Source organism: Aspergillus nomiae (assembly GCF_001204775.2).
Source record: "Aspergillus nomiae NRRL 13137 chromosome Unknown contig00517, whole genome shotgun sequence".
Lineage (NCBI taxonomy): Eukaryota > Fungi > Ascomycota > Eurotiomycetes > Eurotiales > Aspergillaceae > Aspergillus > Aspergillus nomiae.
In genome coordinates this window covers 1-20,904 of record NW_015378572.1, presented here as the reverse complement: position 1 = coordinate 20,904, position 20,904 = coordinate 1, and the positions used below count along the sequence as shown (strand labels likewise).

The 20,904-nt window shown below is 49.9% G+C and overlaps 7 protein-coding genes across 7 annotated transcripts; 3 read left to right on the top strand and 4 right to left on the bottom strand.

The window, feature by feature from the left end:
- Nucleotides 1-25: 25 nt before the first annotated feature.
- Nucleotides 26-890, bottom strand: ANOM_011031 (uncharacterized protein; the record flags this gene model as incomplete). The annotated part of the gene is made up of 2 exons (XM_015556287.1): nt 26-647; nt 700-890. Coding segments are annotated over 2 exons (813 nt in total), but the record flags the coding sequence as incomplete, so codon positions are not given.
- Nucleotides 891-4,323: 3,433 nt separating this feature from the next.
- Nucleotides 4,324-7,428, top strand: ANOM_011030 (uncharacterized protein; the record flags this gene model as incomplete). Its single annotated transcript, XM_015556286.1, has 5 exons — nt 4,324-4,372; nt 4,427-5,357; nt 5,411-5,960; nt 6,376-6,612; nt 6,664-7,428. 5 exons carry the CDS (start codon nt 4,324-4,326, stop codon nt 7,426-7,428), a joined length of 2,532 nt encoding a protein of 843 aa, XP_015401863.1.
- A 1,152-nt stretch (nt 7,429-8,580) lies between these two features.
- ANOM_011029 (uncharacterized protein) lies at nt 8,581-11,301 on the top strand (the record flags this gene model as incomplete). The annotated part of the gene is made up of 1 exon (XM_015556285.1): nt 8,581-11,301. The coding sequence occupies one exon, from the start codon at nt 8,581-8,583 to the stop codon at nt 11,299-11,301; it is 2,721 nt and encodes a 906-aa protein (XP_015401866.1).
- Nucleotides 11,302-13,133: 1,832 nt separating this feature from the next.
- On the bottom strand, nt 13,134-13,625 carry ANOM_011028 (ankyrin repeat domain-containing protein; the record flags this gene model as incomplete). The annotated part of the gene is made up of 1 exon (XM_015556284.1): nt 13,134-13,625. The coding sequence occupies one exon, from the start codon at nt 13,623-13,625 to the stop codon at nt 13,134-13,136; it is 492 nt and encodes a 163-aa protein (XP_015401867.1).
- A 1,290-nt stretch (nt 13,626-14,915) lies between these two features.
- On the top strand, nt 14,916-15,727 carry ANOM_011027 (uncharacterized protein; the record flags this gene model as incomplete). The annotated part of the gene is made up of 2 exons (XM_015556283.1): nt 14,916-15,170; nt 15,233-15,727. 2 exons carry the CDS (start codon nt 14,916-14,918, stop codon nt 15,725-15,727), a joined length of 750 nt encoding a protein of 249 aa, XP_015401868.1.
- A 1,101-nt stretch (nt 15,728-16,828) lies between these two features.
- On the bottom strand, nt 16,829-18,668 carry ANOM_011026 (uncharacterized protein; the record flags this gene model as incomplete). The annotated part of the gene is made up of 3 exons (XM_015556282.1): nt 16,829-17,236; nt 17,291-17,899; nt 17,973-18,668. 3 exons carry the CDS (start codon nt 18,666-18,668, stop codon nt 16,829-16,831), a joined length of 1,713 nt encoding a protein of 570 aa, XP_015401865.1.
- Nucleotides 18,669-19,988: 1,320 nt separating this feature from the next.
- Nucleotides 19,989-20,650, bottom strand: ANOM_011025 (peptidylprolyl isomerase; the record flags this gene model as incomplete). Its single annotated transcript, XM_015556281.1, has 4 exons — nt 19,989-20,166; nt 20,215-20,321; nt 20,374-20,543; nt 20,608-20,650. The coding sequence occupies 4 exons, from the start codon at nt 20,648-20,650 to the stop codon at nt 19,989-19,991; spliced, it is 498 nt and encodes a 165-aa protein (XP_015401869.1).
- Nucleotides 20,651-20,904: the final 254 nt, after the last annotated feature.

Here is a 20,904-nt window from a genome sequence, read left to right as displayed (position 1 = left end):
CCGCCATCCGGTCCCCACACCACACCACCCCACTGTCCCGCTGCGTCGAGTACTGCGCTTCCCACGCGTACACATCAAGCGCTCCCTGCGCGACCAATACGCCGAAGCCGTTCGGCTTCCACGCTTGCTGGGAAGCTGCTTTGGTTGGGCCGGATGGGCCAGGGGAACCGAGCTCCATATGCTCGAGCCAGAAGCGCGCTTGCGTCTCCGAGTAAGGCGGCACGCTGGGGTGGGCTGTGCGCAGGCGCGCGGTGGTCGTCTCAAGCGTGTTGAGGGCCAATCGGGTGAGAGTCACTAGTGGGAGGGAGAGCTGCCTGCGACGCGTGCGCGCGACACTGTAGGCCCAGCGAGGGAGTTTCGTGGCGTGTGCGCTGCCACTGGTAAGTGGTTGCTGGCGCGGCTGGCCCAGCGGGGAGGAGGAGTCGGGCAGGTCTTGGAGGTCGGGCAGGCGGTAGAAGCGGGCTGTAGCGGGTTGGGCGAGGAAGGCAGCGGAGTAGTAGGAGCGCCATGTGGAGGAGTGGAGGAGCGCACGGTGCGTGGCGTAGAAGGCGGGGAAATCCGAGGGGGAGGGGAAGTCGCCGGTGAGTTGGGCGGAGGAGCGGTAGATGGCCGCTGCGAGCTGGGCGAGGTAGAAGATATCCAGAGTGCTGTGATTATCGGTCTTCTTAGTTCAGTCACATTGGGGGCCCGGTAACATACCGATTAAACCTCAACTCGCCCTCGCCAAACGACCGCCCGCGCGCGTGCAGCTTCTCTACAACATCGAACACGCCGTTGCCCTCCCACAGCCCCTCATCCATATAGATAAAAGCTATCTGCAACACGCGATCATGGCAGTCCACCGGCACCGCGCCGCGTTCGACATCCGCGAGGAATTCCTCAGCACTCATGGCGGACCCTCTGATAAGTCAATAATGATACTCAGGAAATATGCATACGAATATGAGGTCCTTGCTTGGTATGCCGGGGATCAGGATGTAATTGATAGGATCATAACGATCATGCCAAGAAGGGATCTGGAAGCAAAAACCTTTCGACCACTGTTGGAACTAGAGATGAGAAAAACAATTTCGAATCTCACAACTTCAGAGTCAGACCAAAATATGAAGATTTTGAAAGCTTCTATATTTGTCTAAAAGATTTCTAATCGGCTGATTATATTTACGGAAATACGTCCCAACAACCAAAAAAAAAATAAAAAAAAAAAAAAAAACACACAACTTGACAAAACGAGACGAGCTCTGCCTCCCTGGACGAAACAGCCCACATTGAAAATAGACCAAAGTTATGCGATTGTTCGAAATACACTAACCAGATTAAGTACATGCGGGTATATCCAGAGTCCCGAGTCAGTCCATTCAGCATACCATTTTGGACTTGTTTTAAATCATAAGACAGATATATATCAGATAGTTCCAAACTAAGACATTCTACTAATTTCTTCAGCCTCAAGAGGTAAGCATCAACTAGATGGTTTCTATCGATGACGGAGAGAGCCCAATCACCACAAGAGCGTCACGTCGCCTTACCACGCCAGGGGTGCTCCACCCCCCAGTTCTCTGCGTGCTCGCTGTAAGGCACCTAATCTAGGGCTTAGGCGATACAGGGCATTTTCACCAAAGAACCAACATTACCCGCGAGTTGCCTCGCCGCTAGAACCTACTAAGTAGCGCACTGAATAGTCTAAAGCCAAAGGCCAAGCGTCATATGAGCTGCATCTTCAGTTTTCTTCTCTCCTAGTCCAATCATCCTGCGTCTAGACCGGCCGTGAGAGAGCCTAGAAGCGACCCAGGGGCTGCGGACGGTGGTTCTCAGTCAGTCACCCCTGCTGTCCCAGCTCGCCGAGGACTGGTGTCATTGGCCTTTTCGCCATGCTAAAGGTGGATCCCCTCAGTGGCCTTGATTGAACCCCGACCCTTCTCTGTGGACCCCACAGTGGGTTTCCTATTCGACCACACTATCTCTACCGATGTAACCGTGGTTACGCCTTGACGACGGTCCTAGCTTATCGTTTGGTAAATAAGAACCCGGCCGCGTCTCTTTATTGCTTCCTTACGAAAGTCTTGACCTCTCGAGTCATGATAAGTCGACCGACGCAAATCTGATATGGAAGAGTCAAAGAACCATTTGAACGCTGAGTGAGCTTGAGAACACGAACAGAATCACAAATATAGTTTATATACTAAGCCTCATCTAAGGATATTAATGTCTGGCATTGTGAAGCTAGATGTGGGTGAGTCTCGAGCTCCCTTTGATGTGCACCTGGAGCTACTGTGTGTCTGCTCCCCATACTTTGACCACTTATTTCGGCAGCGTACCAAGAAATCGCTTGATGACCAGGCTATCCATCTTCCGGACTTCGAACCAGATCTCTTCGCGGAAATCGTTTTGTGGATGTACTGCGGCAAGCATTCTCTGGGAGGACTTCAAAGGAAGAAGATGGATTTTCTACTGAAATTGTGGCTCTTGGCCAAGAACCTTGAGATCCTAGAGCTACAAGACGATTTGATGCCGCTTTTGAAGGGACGAGCCGAGGAAGACGCCCGAGAGATTCTATGCAACGACGCAGTCGGACTCATCTACACTCAAACTTTGCCCCACAGCCCTTTACGGTACCTGGTGGTAGATATCTACATCAGTGCTTCTAAAGCGGAGCGCAACGCAATAAATGTCCAGGAATCTCCCCGTGAGTTTCTTGAGGAGGTCTGTTCGGCCCTAACGGATGAAGCAAAGGAATGGATCGGGCTTCCATTACGTTCGCTCGGCCAAACAAATCGCTACTACGTCAATAATTTATCGGCACAGACAGAATTTGCCCATGGCCGAGATATAGCCGAAATAAAGCAGATTGCAACCCCGGCACAGATGAGCCGTAGAAAAGTTAAAAACCTTCCAACCCGCCACAAAGGAACGCATGCAGTACAGTGATCATTCGGCAAAGAAAACGAAGTGAAGGCATCTGCAGAGCTGCCGCAAAATGAGCATAGGTGTTTTTGTTCCAATAAGCTACAGAGAAGATCTGAAGACCGGTTTTTCTTTCTGGCTGGATTATGAAGGCTGATATCGAGCCGGGTGAATACTAAGACCACTATAGAATCCCATACCAGTTGTATCTTGATGCTAAGCTTCCCGTGTCCAACTTGTCTATTCATTGAGCAGACAGAACTCAGGACTCGCTTGTGTATATCTCAATTTCGATCAAAGAATTTTACCGTCCGACCGAGGTCATGAAGGCTCATACGGAGTGATTATAGAGCTGACATAGTAGGAGTCTACCCAACATATTTTTACCATTCGTTGCATGTCCATAAATAACCTCTAAGTATCTGGTGGGACTCACCCCAACGAAATCTGGTTTTGTCTCATAATCGGTCATACATTAACAGATTTGTTCAAATGTAGTGGTCACGAACAATCATTCAAATGCATGTCAGATAAAAATATCCCATCACAGTACTTGCTTCATAGCAGAGATCAAGCATTATAGTAATTTGGGTGTTTAAGCCGCTGACCAAACGTTGTGCCTTTTGGCCCGGTGGCGCATAAAATCCATAAAATCTAAGCATCCACGAACCGTCACAACCCCGGCCCGATTCAACATGCAAATCCTAGGCCACCATTGAATCACTCCGTGGTGTACTAGGTGCTACGAATGGTTTCCGTCAACATTTTCCAGGGCGGATTGGTTTCATTGTTCAGGCACCAGGCACAGCCAACACGAAGTACGGGTGGCAGTAAACGGGGCCGGCCGTGGGCTTTGACACACGTGACGCCAAGACCGCCCTCAGTGAGCCAGAGGCCTAAAACGGTGTCCAAAGCGGCTATTTCTGGCCTCCCACTCACCGTGTCATGCATATTTGGAGTAAAAAAAGATAACAGATATCTTAAAATTAGACTACTCAATAATATCGAGCTTTATCTTATATACTAAGAATGTAATCGATTTATAAGCACAGTAGAACCCTGTAAATAGATTTAATTAATTAAGAAAATTATATATTGGCATTTAGTTTATATTGTCTGGAACCAATATACACTGTGCACGGAACGGTTCCGAGCACCGCTAGAACTCGCCCTGTCGACGACAAGTTGCCCCACATTTAAGTCAACTATCTAATCGGATCGGAAACGCGTTCTGCGGTCATTCCGAGTCACAATTTCTCTTTCCTTCTCCGCCTCATTTAAGTCTATATATCCCCTCGGCCAGCTTGTCGCATTCTATTTCCCTGTAGTCCAACCCCTAATCGCTATCACTGAGCCTTCCTGTTGCAATTGGCTTCTCCGTGACTCCCGGCTGACTGCGAACAACTTGACCAACCAGAGATGGACAGCGAACAGTTCAGAGCCGCTGCGCACGCAACGGTAGATGACAGTCAGCACTGACTCTCCTTGACCAATAATATATATACACTAACTATATCACCAGTTATCAACTATTTTGACAGTGTCCCCGACCAGCGCGTCTGCCCCACCGTCGACCCAGGCTACCTCCGTCCCCTCATCCCCGAGCAACCCCCCTCAGAACCGGAAGAATGGTCGCAAATCCAAGCCGACGTCGACACCAAGATCAAACCGGGTCTGACGCACTGGCAACACCCTAACTTTATGGCCTTTTACCCCGCGACGGTGACCTACCCCAGTATCCTGGGTGAGATGTACTCGGCCGCGTTCAACGCCCCCGCATTCAACTGGCTGTGCTCCCCGGCCTGCACCGAGCTGGAAACAATCGTTTTGGACTGGGTGGCACAAGCATTGAACCTCCCCAATTGCTTTATGAGCTCTTCGGAGAACCGTGGCGGTGGTGTGCTCCAGGTCAGTGCCAGTGACACTATCGCCACCGTGATGGTGGCTGCTCGGGAACGGCGGGTCCGTGATCTGGCATTAGCCGAAGGCTTGAAGGAGGGAACGCTCGAGTACGAGGACCGGGTGATGGACCTCCGACCGAGATTGGTTGCGATGGGAAGCAACCAGGCGCACAGTAGCACCGCAAAGGGTGCATTGATTGCCGGCACGCGGTATCGGAGTGCCACCCCCAAGCTGGAGAATAATATGGAGCTAACTGGAGAGGATGTGCGGGCTGTTCTGGAGCAATGCGACAAGGACAACCTGACCCCATACTATATCACCCTTAGCATGGGAACGACGAGCACGTGTGCTGTGGATCGCATCTCCGAGATCACGGCCGTGCTCCGGGAGAAGCCTTCTTGGCAGCGGATTTGGGTGCACATCGATGCGGCATATGCCGGTTCGGCCCTGGTCACGGATGAGTTCCAGTATCTCGCCAAGGAGCTTGCGGAAGGCGTCGACAGTTTCAATTTCAACATGCATAAGTGGTTGCTGGTCAACTTTGATGCAAGGTGAGCGCTGCGCAGAACTGTCTTTGGTATATTGGCACTAACATTTACAATAGCTGTCTCTTCATCCGCAACCGATTCGATCTCACCGATGCCTTGGACATCACCCCCGCGTACCTGCGCAACCCCTACTCTGAATCTGGGCAAGTGATTGACTACCGCAACTGGAGCATTTCTCTCGGCCGCCGATTCCGCGCGTTGAAGATCTGGTTCGTCATGCGTAGCTACGGCCTCAATGGACTCAAAGCACACGTCCGGAAAACTATCCGCGTAGGCGAGGAGTTCACAAGCCTGGTGCGCAGCCGATCAGATCTTTTTGAAATCATCACCACTCCCGCATTCGGCTTGACCGTCTTCCGCATCAAGGACACCAGAACACAGGCCAATGGGTCCGCAGTCAACGGAACTACTGTTGCAAAGCCGAATGAAAAGCACGACGCCCTCACAAAGGAAGTCTACGAGCTTATCAACGCGCGCGGCGAGATCTTCATCACTTCCACTGTTGTCTCGGGTATTTATGCAATCCGCGTGATCTGCGCCAACGAAGCGGCGGAAGAGAAGTACCTCCGGCGGGCGTTTGAGATTCTCATTGAGACTACGGACGAGGTGCTGGGTCGGTCGAATTGAGCATGATTCATGATGCTTGGTTGATGATGAATGTGAAACGATCTCTATAAAGTAAACTCTGTTTTGTCTGTTCTAGATATTAGATGAACTATATATATATCCCTCAATTGGATACACATGTTTATGGTCATTTTTATGGCTTCATTCTATCCAAACAGTGTATGCAGCACCCCAATCATCAGTAGTAGGGGACAACAATGCCATGTACTCGTACCTCGGACACGTTCCGAGATCATCGGCGTATCTCCGTTATCCCCACATCAGATATCAACATTTGCATTGACACAATCACACCTTAACCATACACCTCCGCTCATCAAACCATAAAATGTCACCCTCAACCCCAAAGTAAACTCCCAAATCCCAACACCACACACACTCTAACAACACGCAGACACATCCTCGTAACAGGCGCGACAGGCTTCATCGGCGCCCATGTAGTCGACAACCTGCTAGCCGCGGGCTAAGCGTCCGCGCCGCAACACGCTCCGCACAAAAAGGCGAGCAAATGAAAGCCGCAAGGCCACAGCACGCCTCCCGGCTCGACTTCGTCGAGATACAAGACTTCTCGCAGATCGGAGTCTTCGACGATATCATGGAGGGTATAGACGGGGTCATTCACGTCGCGAGTGTACGTCACATCCACCTTCCAGGTCTGATCCTTTCTAACTGATCCCAAAAGCCATTCACATACGACACCACAAACAACGAACAAGAACTCATCATCCCGGCCATAAACGGAGTGAAATCCATCCTCTCCGCCTCGGCGAAACAACCCAGTGTGAAGCGCGTTGTCCTCACTTCGTCGTTTGCGTCCGTGGTTGATATCTCCAAGACCTATGATGGTGACTTTACTTACACCGGTTCCCATTGGAATCCCCTGACGTACGAAGAAGCGATCGACCCCGCCACTGACGCGGTGGTAGCGTACCGGGGATCGAAGAAGTTTGCCGAACTAGAAGCCTGGCAGTTCATCGAGCGGGAGAAGCCCTCGTTTGATCTCGTTACGCTTTGTCCGCCCATGACCTTCGGCCCTGTCGTGCATCCTGTAAGCGGTGTAGCGGGGTTGAACGAGTCGAATGCGGTGCTGTGGAGTGTGGCTTCCGGGGCGGATCCGTTGCCCGTTGCCAGAGTTTCCGCGTGGATTGACGTGAGGGATTTGGCAGAGGCGCATGTGCAGGCTTTGTTGAGGAGTGAGGTTGGTGGGAAGCGATTTGTGCCTGCTTCGGGGGAGCCGTTTTCGTATGAGTTGGCGGCGGATATTATTCGGGGAAGGTTTGAATGGGCGAGAGATACGGTTACCGGGAATTACGAGACTGGGAAGAAGCCTGTTCAAGGGTATAAGTTGGATGGGGAGGCTGTGATGAGGGAGTTGGGGGTCAGGTTTCGGAGTTTCGAGGAGACGGTGGTAGATTTGGTGGGTCAGGTTAAGGAGACTCTTGTTTGAGCTTGTTGGGGTTGTTTATAGATAGGGCATTTGAGTATATGATGCGATATACGGTGGATGTTGTGTATGTGTCCTGATTTGGACATCCACAAGAAGAGAATATGTTTAGTATGCCTTCTAGTGATATGCCAAGGGAGGCAGCATTGGCTTGCGTGCCGGGGTGGACATCAGTGTGTATTAGATGTCACAAGAGACAGTTTCAACCTACGAAAGGACGCTCCCTGAACCAGTAACAACAGGCCACCTACCGTGTACTTCCCATGGACTATGCAAAAACACGATGAGCAAAACGTGTGGTTCTTAGAAAGTCATACAGTGTAGCCCTGAAAGCAAAGCAGTAGGTCACCAATGGTTTAGTGGGACTAACTCGCAAGACAAGTATTCTAAGTACGAAGCAAAACGGCAAAACGAAAAACAAACGGCCCGAGCTGCAAATAAAACGGGACCTCTCGCAGATATGTTAGGCTATTTCCCGAAGCGAGAATCATGTTAATGCTTAATCTGACTGAGGGATTAGTAAGACATATTCCAAGCCTGACCTATTGTGTGTTAGCCATAACCCTTATATTCACTACATATTCGCGTTGATATATTTGTTAGATGTATGGTTATTGCATGCTCGTTATTGATAGGACGAGCAGGATGTCAGGGCGTGGTAATGTGTTGATAATCATTGTGCGCTTTTTAAGAGAGAGACAAAATCGTCAAGGGATATACATATATCTTAGGGCTGAGCACGATGCATGCTATAAATACGGTGGCACAAACACAAAGCCTGGCCAACAAAAGCAACACACATGATATATCCTGGGAACGGCAAGCTTACGGTAAGGTAAGGGAGTACAAAGGGAATACGTCCATGTCTTGTCCTCACTCCCGTTTAGTGCAATTACTGTCCAAAGCAATTAGATAGACTTAGCAACCTACCCGCCGGGAAGACTCTCAACTCCTGTCAAAGCAGAAATTATGTAATATATGTTAGTTACTTTGCGCTTTGGCCTCTACAAAGCGTCCGGCGTCAGACGATCACTAACAAAGCTGACCGCCTTTGTTATTGCGGACGATCTTCTAAACAAGGCTGCGTACGGAGGCAAGGATACGAGGATTCCCACCCATGTGTTCAGTCAATGCCAGCCATACGAAGAGCCCATCATGCCAGAACCATTCGAATATAGCCCTTTGCCAGGACCAACATTCACCCGCTTGGTATCCTTGGTGGCTCAGGATGATGCCAGCCGTCTTCCTTCTCAGGGTGAGCCGCTGCTCCAGCTATCGCTGTGCACGGTGGACCTGCAGGATGCCCCGCAGTATGAGGCTCTGTCATACACCTGGGGCTCGCCATTCCCTCAAAAGGACGTAAGATCAAGATCTTACGACGAAAAGAACGACAAACGGCAAGTACTAGTCAATGGTCGCGTTCATGAGATTAGACGGAATCTCTGGGAGTTCTTACATCAACAGCAGCAGGCAAATGCCGATATCATGGAAGAGGCTGCCGAAATGCTTGCCTCGGGATTAGACACTTATGGGCGGACTCCATTAATGCGCGCTGTCATCGATAGAAGATTCGATCTGACAGAGGCCTTGCTTGCGCTGGGCGCCGAGATAGGCGCACAAGACAGGCAGGGAAAGACGGCACTCCATTACGCTGTTCCAAGTAACTTGAATATTGAACTCGCAGAGCTACTGGTCTATCATGGCGCGGACATCTCTGCGCGGACACGAGAAGGGAAAACGCCACTGGACCACGCAATGGACGAGGTGGCTGCGCTGATGAAGTCCGTCAGCAAAGACCTTGGCCGAAAGCCCTGGCCGAACGGCCTGCGACTGTCAGCACAGAGGCCTATGTGGATTGATGCTATTTCGATCAATCAGGAGGACCTAGCTGAGCGCAATACCCAAGTCGCTCTGATGTCGAATATATACAGCAATGCCATTTCTGTTGTTGTATGGCTCGGCGTGGAGGACGAGCGCATCCATCTTGGGCTGGAACCCCTTGAAAGGGATCCCCAGCCCTGGTTATCCTATACTTCAATGAGAGATGTGGGGCTCACAGGCTTTGGACTAGGAGCGCTCGCGCGCTCAGACTGCGATACTAAAGATATACTAGATATTCTGGCTATTGAGAAGCTTATGGAAAGGACGTGGTGGTCCCGAACCTGGGTTATCCAGGAGCTGGCGCTGGCGAAGCGTACTCTGTTCGTTTGTGGCTCAATCACAACTCAACACATAAAGACTGCTTTCCTGCTACTCTTGCTGTGCTATCTTCCTTCTCCAGGGGTACCCAGGCAAAATATGATCTCCATTACAGATATTATGGCTATCTTTGAGAGTGTACGGCTTTCAGGAGTGCACGGCATCGAAGCACTTATGCTTGCCAATATCTGTTGCAGAAGCTCTGCATACGCAGGGGTGCGGGAACTCCTCTTGAAGAGCTTGTTAAAACAGAGAGATAAGGCGCCTAGCATTTCCTGGGGGCAAGGGCTAAGCCTGCAAAACCTCGTAAGGCTAAGCTGGTGGTCCCAGGCCAGCGACCCGAGAGACAAGGTCTTCGCGTTACTAGGAATTGCCTGTCCAGATCCACAGGGCCAGCGGATTACCGTAGATTACAAGATGTCCACAGTGGACGTGTTTGTTCAGTTCGGTCACGTATTCATGCAGGGCTCAACAGACCGCATCCTGGACTTATACGCTGGCGACTACTATGTTTTTGAGCCCCTGGAGGGGCTTTCCTATGTTCAGGATGCCCCAGACCCTCATCCCAGATTCCAGGACTACAAATCGCAACTTCCATCGTGGACCCCGAACTTCAGCGCACATCCAGCAACATGCCGCATCTGGTCCCAGAGATTCAGCGCAGCCTCAGATATATCCAACAGCTCACCAATTCTTCCCCACTCGGACCCCAGAGTCTTGTGTGTCACTGGGCATATGGTCGACGATATTGTAGCAACGGTGCCGAAGCTAGGCAAGGGTGATGCACACGAACCTGAGATACTGGCCTGGTTGGAATTGATACAGCCCTTGAATCCGAACTACCTGGGAGGGGGCAGCTGTGTGGACGCTCTGTGGCAAACGTTAACCGTTGGTAAAGAAAGCGAGAATAAAAAGGCCACCCGTAAGGACTTCCGAAGATTTCTGGCAGGGAAACTCTATCAGTCTCCGATGAATCCTCGATTACAAAAGGTACTCACGCCACTGCGCAAGTCTCGCGCACGGGAAACTTTGCCATCATATCAGGAGCTCCTCGTAGAAGAGCAGGAGCTTGATAAACTAAAGAAGCGCCTCCTGGTAATACTGGAGGGGCGACAGAAGACAGTAGAGGGGGACCAGGAAAAAGAGCAGAGGCTCATGAAACTAGTGCAGGAGGTCCAGGAACAAGGGCGTAGTGTTCAGGAACAAAGGAAGTGGCTCCGTAAAAGAGTGCAGGAGAGCTTGGAACTAGTCCAGGGGCTCCAGGAACGATGGCAGGGGCCAGTAGAGCTGGAGCTGGAACTAGCGCAGGAGCACCTGAAACTACTGGCGGAGGGGCTGCAAGTCAGGGCCGTTAACTTTCGTCCGCTAGGGAGTTTTAGCACTCTGTTGAAGTGGTATTATAGGTCCAGATGCTTGTTCCGAACCAGGCAGGGCTATATTGGTCTCGGGCCTGCGGGTGTACAACCCGGAGATGAAGTCTGGCTGTTTGCTACTGCACGGACACCTTTTGTTCTCCGTCAACCATCGCAAGGGTCGCTGGGAAGGCAGACTAGAAGTTCGACTTCCTCAACACCGGAAGGTGAATTCCGGACATTCATCGGAGAGACTTACGTTCATGGAATTATGAATGGGGAAGCGATGCGTGAAGGTGACTTTCGCCCGGTGTTACTAGTATAATTGCGACCACGCCGACGGTTCCCTACTGGTTAGCCTCATATACCTGCAGGACGAGAAACAGCGTGTAGTGATCTTATACCAGTGCCTTGTATTTGTACCACACCCCACTAGCGGGTATTGTTGGGGAAACGCATAGCTGACCGGACAAGCAAAAGGATCGGGGTCGGCGTGAGTCTACGCCAAGAAGCCTCTCCTACTCCAATATAACAATGTTTGTTTTTGTAGCCAGAATAAATGCCGCGGTCCGAGCTGGCAGCCCCTATGCGCTAAGATTATACTTTAGTAGATAGACAAAGAAGTGGATCCAGTATTTCTTTGACTTTGGTGGCTCCAGACCTTAAATCTTTGAGATATAATCTATCTACCGAGTGTCCCCGCACTTTCATCTTATATCTGCGGGGCTATTGAGTTTAAAAGTGTCACGAACTTGGGGCTCGAATGTTGACTCTGTAAGGTAATTTAGTTTAACGCCTGATTCCACAGGGCGCGCAACTTCACGTAACTCTGTCAGCACAGAAACTCTTGGAAGACCTTGCCAGTGAAACGTTCTTCGAGTGATATCCTAGAGCGGCGATGATGACACCAGTGCCATGGGTACATGAGTCTGTGTGCGATAAGCTGTGGGCCGGGAATGCTGGCCAGACTTGCAGTCCGATAGTTAGAACAGAAACAGAAAAGTCAAATAAATTAAGGTTCATAATATAGTAGACATACTATGTGGAGACGGGCAGCCATGTCCGTATTAGAGAATTAATCTAGAGGAGTATACATACTAAGTCTTAGTGGCTAAGCTAAGAGGTTAATATGAGAGTTTTGGTATGAGAGCATGAATGGTAACTCGCTAATCATTCTATTTATCATAAACTCACTCCAGTAACGCGGCTATGGGCAGCATTCGCCCACTGCTCACGCTTCTGGTATCGATCTTCGAGCAAGGTATGCTGGCTCTGCTATTATGATGGTCATGCCTTAATGGATCAAGGCATTACTCAACACCCGAGGACAATAGCTTGCATTGAATGACAGGATACTATTTTACTCATGATTTAATTCCAGGCCGCGAAAGAGTATAGTTATATCAGTACATAGGGATATGAAATGTTAGGCAGACAATGTTGTCTGTTGGTCAGATGCTTGGCGCGCTTTCTAAGTCTCGAATGTTGACTCTGGAGAGTTCAGCCTGTTGCTGGACAAGGTTTGATTGGCTGCATGCTTGTAATATTCCGAAGGTAACGAAACTATTTAGGTCTGGCCCAATAGGACTGCTTTACTTATACCTGAAAACACTAAAAAAGTTGTATCTCCCCAAGATAAGTCCCCACCGTACCCACAACACAATGGAAGCAAGTACCCCCCAACAAAAATCCTCAACGCCGAGATAATGACAAATGACAAGATACATATATATCCCGTTCCCATTGTCCTGCCTTATAGATCATCTCTGATCACACCTCGTCTTAAAAATGATTGTAGACGAGGTTCTACCCAATGAGTAGAATAGAGTCTTGAGGGAGACCATTCGATCCGACCGATCGTGATGTTTTCCACAGTATTGTATGAATGTCTCTTCGTGGAGTCGGTCGGTCCTCTTTTAACATGGTATGCCCGTCTGTCCGAAGTTCTCGTGCAGGCCCAAGTAGTCATGGTGGCTGATCGCTCAGGTAAACGGAGCGATTAATTTCAGTCATCTACCGAGTCGCTCGTCACTTGTTGGTCGGAAATACTCAGTTTCCGAAGTATGTTATTTTGCTTTGAAATGGCTCTGGGACATTTGTCAGTGGAGTGGTTTCAGAAATCCCCCGATTCCCACTTACCGAATAGCTCCACAAAACCTATCGGCCGTGCGCGTTGACACCTATCTGGAGAGCAGTCCATTTCCTGTTCGCAGAGGATCGAAGAACGATCTCTGGCGTAAGACCACAGGGAACTTCCGTGGGAGAGGCTGGTGTGTATTGTAGGAAACAGCTCAGTACATCCAGGGAGTATTGCTGGTAGGCGTAGGAGAGTGGCGTATTGCCGTCATGGTCTCGGATGGACCAATTAGCACCTCTCTTGAGGAGGAGCTCGACAACGGGGAGAGAGGATAGCTCGGCTGCGATGTGTAAGGCTGTTTGGCCTCGGTTGTCGGTTATTGATGGCTCGATCCCATAGTTGAGTAGTAGTTCGAGGACCTTCACATCTTTGTGGAGTGCTGCTAGGTGGAGGGCTGTCCGACCCTCGGCATCCTTGGCAATAAGGACTGATTTGTCTCTGAGATATTCAGTCTCAATGGCTGTTGCATCACCGACGGTGGCGGCATGGAGAAAAGCGTTGTTGATAGCCATGGCTAGGGACGACGAATCAAAGAAAGGCGAAAAATAAAACAAAGGAATTCAGCTTCAGGCGAGTGTAGAGAATGTGAAGATTTCAACTCTGGCTGATGCAGGAGGACATTGCTCTCTTTTTATTTCAAAGATCAACAAGGTTAAGGAGCTTGTGACTAGCTGCAGTTACCACCTCGTACTCCTATTATAGGACCGGAAGGCTATACCTTGAGTAACCGACGCAATATGCCGTACACCTGTCGCCTTTTGACACCCCCTACAGAAACGGAGCAATTTCCCCCCGATGTCAGGGTTCTGCTTGCTTTGTTCAGAGTCCATCACATGCCCACCTGCCATTCTTGGACGAAAGGTGATCTCGGAGTCCATGGATTGAGTCCCGAATTCTACGGGACTTGTGGGGTATCCACTCTCGACGCACAAGAGATGCGATGGATGGTTCGACGGTCGAGTCAGTGATCGTAGTCAAACCGTGCACGTGGCAATCTGATTCGCTCTGCTTAGCTTTCGTGTCGAGGCCGAGCTAGTTTAGCTGCTTCGCGTCATGAGCTAAGGTTACCTTGGTATGGGTCGATTTGGAACGATGGGCCGGAAAGTGGAGACAAAGCGGGACAACGGTGTCCAGAGTGTCCAGCACAGTTAAGACTCTACTGAACCGACAGAGTCCTGGGCTGGAGTGATGGGTAAACTCCGGAGTACGCCTTCTCCAGAACTCCAGTCATCTCCAGACTCCGCAGAGGGTCTGGAGAGTAGGAAACAGCCAGGGATGATACCAAGTCGATCCCCACGGGATAACAGTGCGTTCTCAATATCCATGCTTAGAGGACACCGTCTAGAGAGAAGCTAGACTGGTCTATCTGCTCGTCTTGGCTTATGAGACAGCCTTACCGATGATTGCCAAATCTTAATCTAGGCGAGATTCTGAACAGCGAGTTTAAAATGAGCCTAATGCGCATCCCAGGTGGGGCACCAACCAGTCGCTCCTCGCACATGGGGGTTCCTGAGTTCTCTGACTGGCTTCCTGATCTTAATTTAGTCTCTTCCAACTAGGACCTACGCATTGCGATTTAACCCGAAGGAGTTCTCGCCGTTCCGACGGAGGACGGCGACAGTAATGTCCGCTAGAGATTATTACTGTGCAGCAATACCGACAGGCATTCTTGGCGCGGGGTTCGAAGAAAAGTACGAAAAGTAACAAAAAATTCTGTTAACTTCTCCCTGTTACCCCTGTTGATATTCCTTCACAGACGGCATGGTCAATCGTCTCAAATACGTCAGAATCTCAGATCATTGATGGGTTTGTTTATAGTGCGTGTCCTCGGCTTCGGTGGGCCGATAAACCTTCACACTCCAAAGCTTGTCCGATTCTTGGCTTTCTTGTCCTTCTCAAATGTGGCGCGGGCGAAGGCGGACCATGGAAGTATGCACGATAAATGGGACGATGGATTTCTGTCAAGCTCGCATAGAATCCTGTCAACCTATGATAAGTGTGTCTTGACCCTCTGCTGTGCGGTGCTTTTCATCTGTGCTGTCGCATTGTTAGTTCAGGTATGTTCCGCCGGTGATCATCGATGGGGAGAATCTCACGCAGAAAGATTAACTCGACATAGGCTTGTCGTATCTTGGTCGACATCGCTCGAAAAGAACGCCTTTGGCGACAAGAAGAATATCTAGCGCAAGAGGAGCTGCTAATGTCAGCCCTCGAAGCTGGCTATGGAAAAGCCGCCACCCTCCCCCGATATGCGACTCGTTTCGGCGACCTTTCGGAACAGGAGATCGATAGGAATGGTGTAAGGAAGGTTGTTCTGGTGGTAAATGAGACCTATGCGACAAATGCAGCCCAGGATGCGTACGCGGATTGGTTCGTGAGGTGGTGTCATCTCCAGGAGGAAGCCTCGAATTATGCCGTTGAGGGGTCCTCGGATGGGATGTCTCCTCTCATTGATGTGGGATCTCCGACGGCATCACGGTATTTAGGTGACGTTGTGCCTTCATCACAGGGGCCTTTAGATCGGATAAGCCCCCTCATCGACGTTGGTTCCCCGGGAGTCCAACAGGATTTGGATGGCCTGGCGACCTCACCGCGGCCTCTTTTGGCTGATTGATACGAGGGTGTGATCGGACAGAACATTGTGCCCTCATTTACCTGTTCACTCTTTCCCCTGCATCGCTTTCGCAAGACTGGAACTTGGAAATTATCCGAAACCCAGAGGTCATGGCTAGGCTGGCACTGAGAAAATCACACCTGCCGTGCCTTCATGCTCATCTGCCTGGGATATCGGGCTAAGGTTGGCTGCCAAACTGGACACCATGCGCATCATCAATGCAGCCTCCGCGTCATCGAAAGAGTCGTGGCGCAAGTGTATTTGTCTCGAAGAGTATCTCTAACAGATACTGTCGCAATTGTTCCTTGACAGAGATTCCGTGATCGTATAATGGTCACAGTATTGGAAAAGAGACAGCGGCTATCCTTTGGTTCACCCGTCAATGTTAGGAAGCATTCAAAATCGACGAGTTCCATGAGCTGGCAAGGGATCTCAGCCAGGGTAGAGGACATCGCAAATGCCTGGTGCAGCCTATTCAGGAAGGTACATACGTGCTTAATGGATAACAGATACGCATTCTAGCTCCTCCCAATCAATCACTGTCGTCACTCGATAGGTACATTGGATTGTTACTAGCTCAACTTGGTTATATCTTCCACATCAGTGAGTGTATATCATTAGCGAGCCTAGTCTCTGGCTATCACTATAGCTTTTCATGACGACCGGACCCTAGATCTCAGGGGACAGCAGGACCCAAGCAAATACAAACCTCGGCAAAGTGGCTCGCTTCCAAAATAGCTTATGGAGGCTATCCAAGGCAACCAAAGGTGTCTATATACCCGTCTAAGTCGCGTTGAGCACCGGGAAGCCAGATTTATACTGACATTTAAGACTCCCTTATAGAATATCCATCTTCTATATCTTCATAATAGTAATCTAAGCATCGGGCGGATCTTTCACCACTATAAATAAGATCTCAGGTCGGAGAAGTGACCTAACCAGGCCAACAACTTCATCAAGCCCACAGTACACCAAGAGCTAAGTACCAACGTACATGCCCTGATACCTAGACAAAGGCCTAAGCCATAACGCATTATTCATGAACATCGTGGAATTTGTAAGTTGCAATTTATTAATTCACCTTTAAGATCCGCCAAATGGTTAATATGGTACACTCTGCGCCGTCTGCTGCATGAGATGTTCTAGCTGAGCAATGGATTGCTGCAGCTCTTCCTCGGTAGGCAAGTTGACAATAAGCAAGTAAAGCACATCCTGCTGCAAAACCTTCTTGGCCAGGCCGGGCTTCTTCTTACACTGATATCGCTGCCACTTCTCTTTAATCGGTTCACTTGGAGGTTCACCACGGGCAAGCCTCTTGACTTCTTGTGATTCCTTGATGGAATTCGTAGCCCGTTCAATTAGACCCGGCTTGCTTCCCAGCAGGCCCCCAGTGAGCACGGAAGTAAGCTTTCCATTGTTCACCGCGTGATTCGGGTCGTTGTAGCGTGAAACAAAACCCTTGCGTCCTGACTCAGGAACGGCTAGAGAGGACCCTGGGGTTTTCGCTTCCTGGCTCCTGTTAGCGAAGCTATAGTCGCTAAATATTATTAAATTAGTACTCACGTATGAGGCCTGCACCTTTCTATCGAAGTAATCCTGCACCCAACTTCCTGCGCTCTTCATCCTCTCTCGAGTCCCCTCGTCCTCCTCTCCCTTGCCCTCCATCTCCCGTGCTGCGGCGTGATCTAAATCGGGATATACCAACAGCGCAGCGTCGGGAAGCTCGATCTGGCCGTGTGTCTTACCGCTGGCCAGTCTGATATTTTTTAGACGCTTTTTGGCCATGTTCATGTCAGGGTGCTGGTCGGTGTGGGTATATTTCGCGACGGTCGGGGCTGGATCGAACGTTGATTTTGCGACTGGCCGATTGATATCAACCTTTTTGAATCCAAAGAGTGTCTTGCCCAGCTTTTGAGATAGTAGGTCAAGGGCTCCCTGCTGCTGTCCGGGGGCTTCGTCTGTAAATGCCATGACCATAGCGAAGAGACCACGAGGCATAAATAAGTCTTGGTTCACGCGGTCAAGAAAGGTGTTCGCGCGGCGACGGGACGGAATCTCACGAGCCGTCCCTGCCACCGTTTGGGCGATGATGCTCGTTATTTGCGCTGCTGTTTCAGGGAAGAAGCCCACAATGCCAGCAGCGACATAAACGACCTCGATCCACTTCGAAGCCTGCATCCACCGCTGTCAACAACTATACCTCTACTACGAAACAGAAGAATAACGGAGTCCGTGGCCAACCAACCTTGCTCGCTTGAAAGAAATCCTCTAGAAACTTCAGAAACACATGCTGGCTAACACCGCAATCGGCCAACACCGGTGCATACGCACGCACAAACCCGCGATCCTTGTTGCCGGGCCGGCGCTGGGGAATGATCACAGGAGACGGAATCCGCTGCACCGTCTGAACTGGCCCCGCCAATTGCACAAGACCATAAACCATATTCTCTTGCTGTTCCTCCTTGTCCTCCTCGGTTTGACTTGCAGCCGCGGCTAAAGGTTCTGATTCTTCATAGGTCGGCAACCGTACACTCTGAGCCGTCTCGTCGAGCTCCCAGACTGCCTCATCTTGATTGACTCCGCGGTCCGCATCGCCGGAGTAGTTGGGTTTGCTATCTACGTTCGAGTCATACTCCGCCTCGGCGGCTTTGTTGTTCTCATTGTCGTCGGAATAAGCCGGCAGCTCTGCAGGTGCATCGGGATAGGCTTGTAACTCTGCATGTCCATCAGGGTAGACCGGTAGCTCTGTGTATCCGTCACGAATGAGTGCATCAGCCGTATCGTTGTTGGCGACAATATACTCGCCACCCTCGGCAGGAATGCTACGAGGCGTGGAAGATGCAGACACATTGCCATCGTTAGATGAGCGGTTGCGGGCAGCATGGATCGCTTCAGAGGTGAAGCCGATACCCGAGCCTATGAGTTTGACAAGTATACCCATGATTGTAAGTCCCGTAATATGAATCTGACATTCGAAGGGTTTCTGGAAGACAGCGGGTATTCTACGGGTCTTATACTGGATGAGAGTACTCGATGTCTATTTGCAGCCCCTCTTTACCCTCGTCACATACGTCGCTCAGCAGATAGGAGCCATGGCCTATAGGACAATTGCGCCAGACAGCATAGTGGATACGTCCAAGGCTTAATCGCCTGTCTCTCATCCTGTGGTCAACTACCGACCATATCCCGACCCGCTCGGTGGGTCGCAGCGTTCGGAGCTGAGTAAGGGCTTCTTGCCCGTAATGCTTATTCGCTCCCACCGATTGCTATTCTCTGTACATCATTACTCCATATGTTATCATGTTATCATCGAAGCTGTAATCTGGGTCCCCGCTAGTCCTGTCCAGGCATCTGAGATGCTCTGCCAATCAAGACATGAACTCTTAAGAATAGCGTATGCTTAGCGGGTTAGCAGGCGTCTGAGTCTGATCGTCATTCAGTAGGCTAAATACGCTAAATGAGGCTTTCTCATGTGAGGAGTTCTCTTATATTTCATTTTGATTCTATCTTGCCTAGGTGTGGCCGTAAAACGGCTAAGGTCACGGTGGTATGCCACTACTATTGTACGCGTATACCGGATACGCTGCTGTTGAAGGGCAAATAGGAGACGACAGAAGCTCAGACAAGGGCACGAATTTCCACAGTCAGTGGGACAGTGGCCAGATTATCGCCTCCCAGCTGAGACAGAGTCGCTATTATCTCGTGGAGCTTTGACATATTGTGTAGGGTGACCTGTGCAAGATTTATGGTGACAAGTTGGTTCAATAGTGAAATAATCTCGCCCGGTACGCTCTTGAGTTTCTTCTGAACTATTTGCACGATAAGGCAGCGGATTGTACAGCTATTATGAATTCTTAAGCTACCAAGAACGCAAAGAATGCAGTGTGGGTAATTCAACCAAGGGATTGGGAAGTTTAAGTTTACGGTTTGCATTTTGGTCCAGTGTTCCCAAGTATGCTTCAAGGATATCTATCTACCGTTAGCTTTTCTTTGCCTCTATATTTCATTGTTCAATGCTACGTCAACTTCTTCCTCTGATATCACACTCTATAGATATTCACCCGATGAACGATACCGAATATACTTCCCAGAGCTTCAGCTTCATTACCGTTTAAACAGCTACTGTGGGCAAATCCTGTATTGGCTATAATAAATAGCCAAGCTTGCTATCTGGGATTTCAATTCTTATGACTATCATTGATCCCAACTTCCATGACGAAATACTCAATGCTAGCCCCCCCCCCCCAAGTCATGTATTCAATCATGAAAGCTGACCAGACTCGATAATTTGGATTTTGGCACTGGTGTCACCCTCATCGGATCCGTAGGATTCAATTAGCTTGACCAGCTCCATACCCTCCTTAACTTTGCCAAAGACAACGTGGGCTCCATTCAACCAAGGGGTGGGAACAGTGGTGATGAAGAATTGAGAGCCATTTCTGATTCAGGTGAGCATCATACCATGATAAAGGATCGATGGAACTTACGTGCCCGGGCCAGCATTGGCCATGGAGAGAAGACCGGGGACAGTGTGCTTCAACTGGAAGTTCTCGTCGGGGAACGTCTCGCCGTAGATCGATCGACCGCCGGTGCCCTGTTGGCGTTAGATATGATTGTGTGATACAAATGGAGGGGTTTAGTCTTACATCTCCACGGGTGAAGTCACCACCCTGCAGCATGAACTCCGGGATCACACGGTGGAAAGAGCTTCCCTTGTATCCGAATCCCTTTTCGCCAGTGCAAAGGGCGCGGAAGTTCTCGGCGGTCCTGGGTGTGATGTCGGAGAAGAGCTCGAAGGTGATGCGGCCCTTGGGGGCTATGGTTCATAATCAGTGTCACTCGAAATTGAAAGGGGTAGTTTGGTGCTGATTCGTTCTTACCGCCATTGATTGCGATATCGAAAAAGACAATAGGTTTGGCCATGGTTGCTGGATACTTGTTGCTAAGTTATTTATTGTACAAGGATGGAAGGAAAGAAGATTGTTGATAGCAATCGATTTTTCGGTGATCGCGGGGTAGTGGAGGCAGTGACGTATGGACATGCATGACGGTTGAGTTTTGCGTAGAAGCTCTCTCATTGGCATCGTTGATACTCGGTATCCACTTAGTTGAAGCAATGGAAGTAGTATTTCTGGTTCGACATTTATCTCCCCATATAAACCTTTGCAACTAGTAAA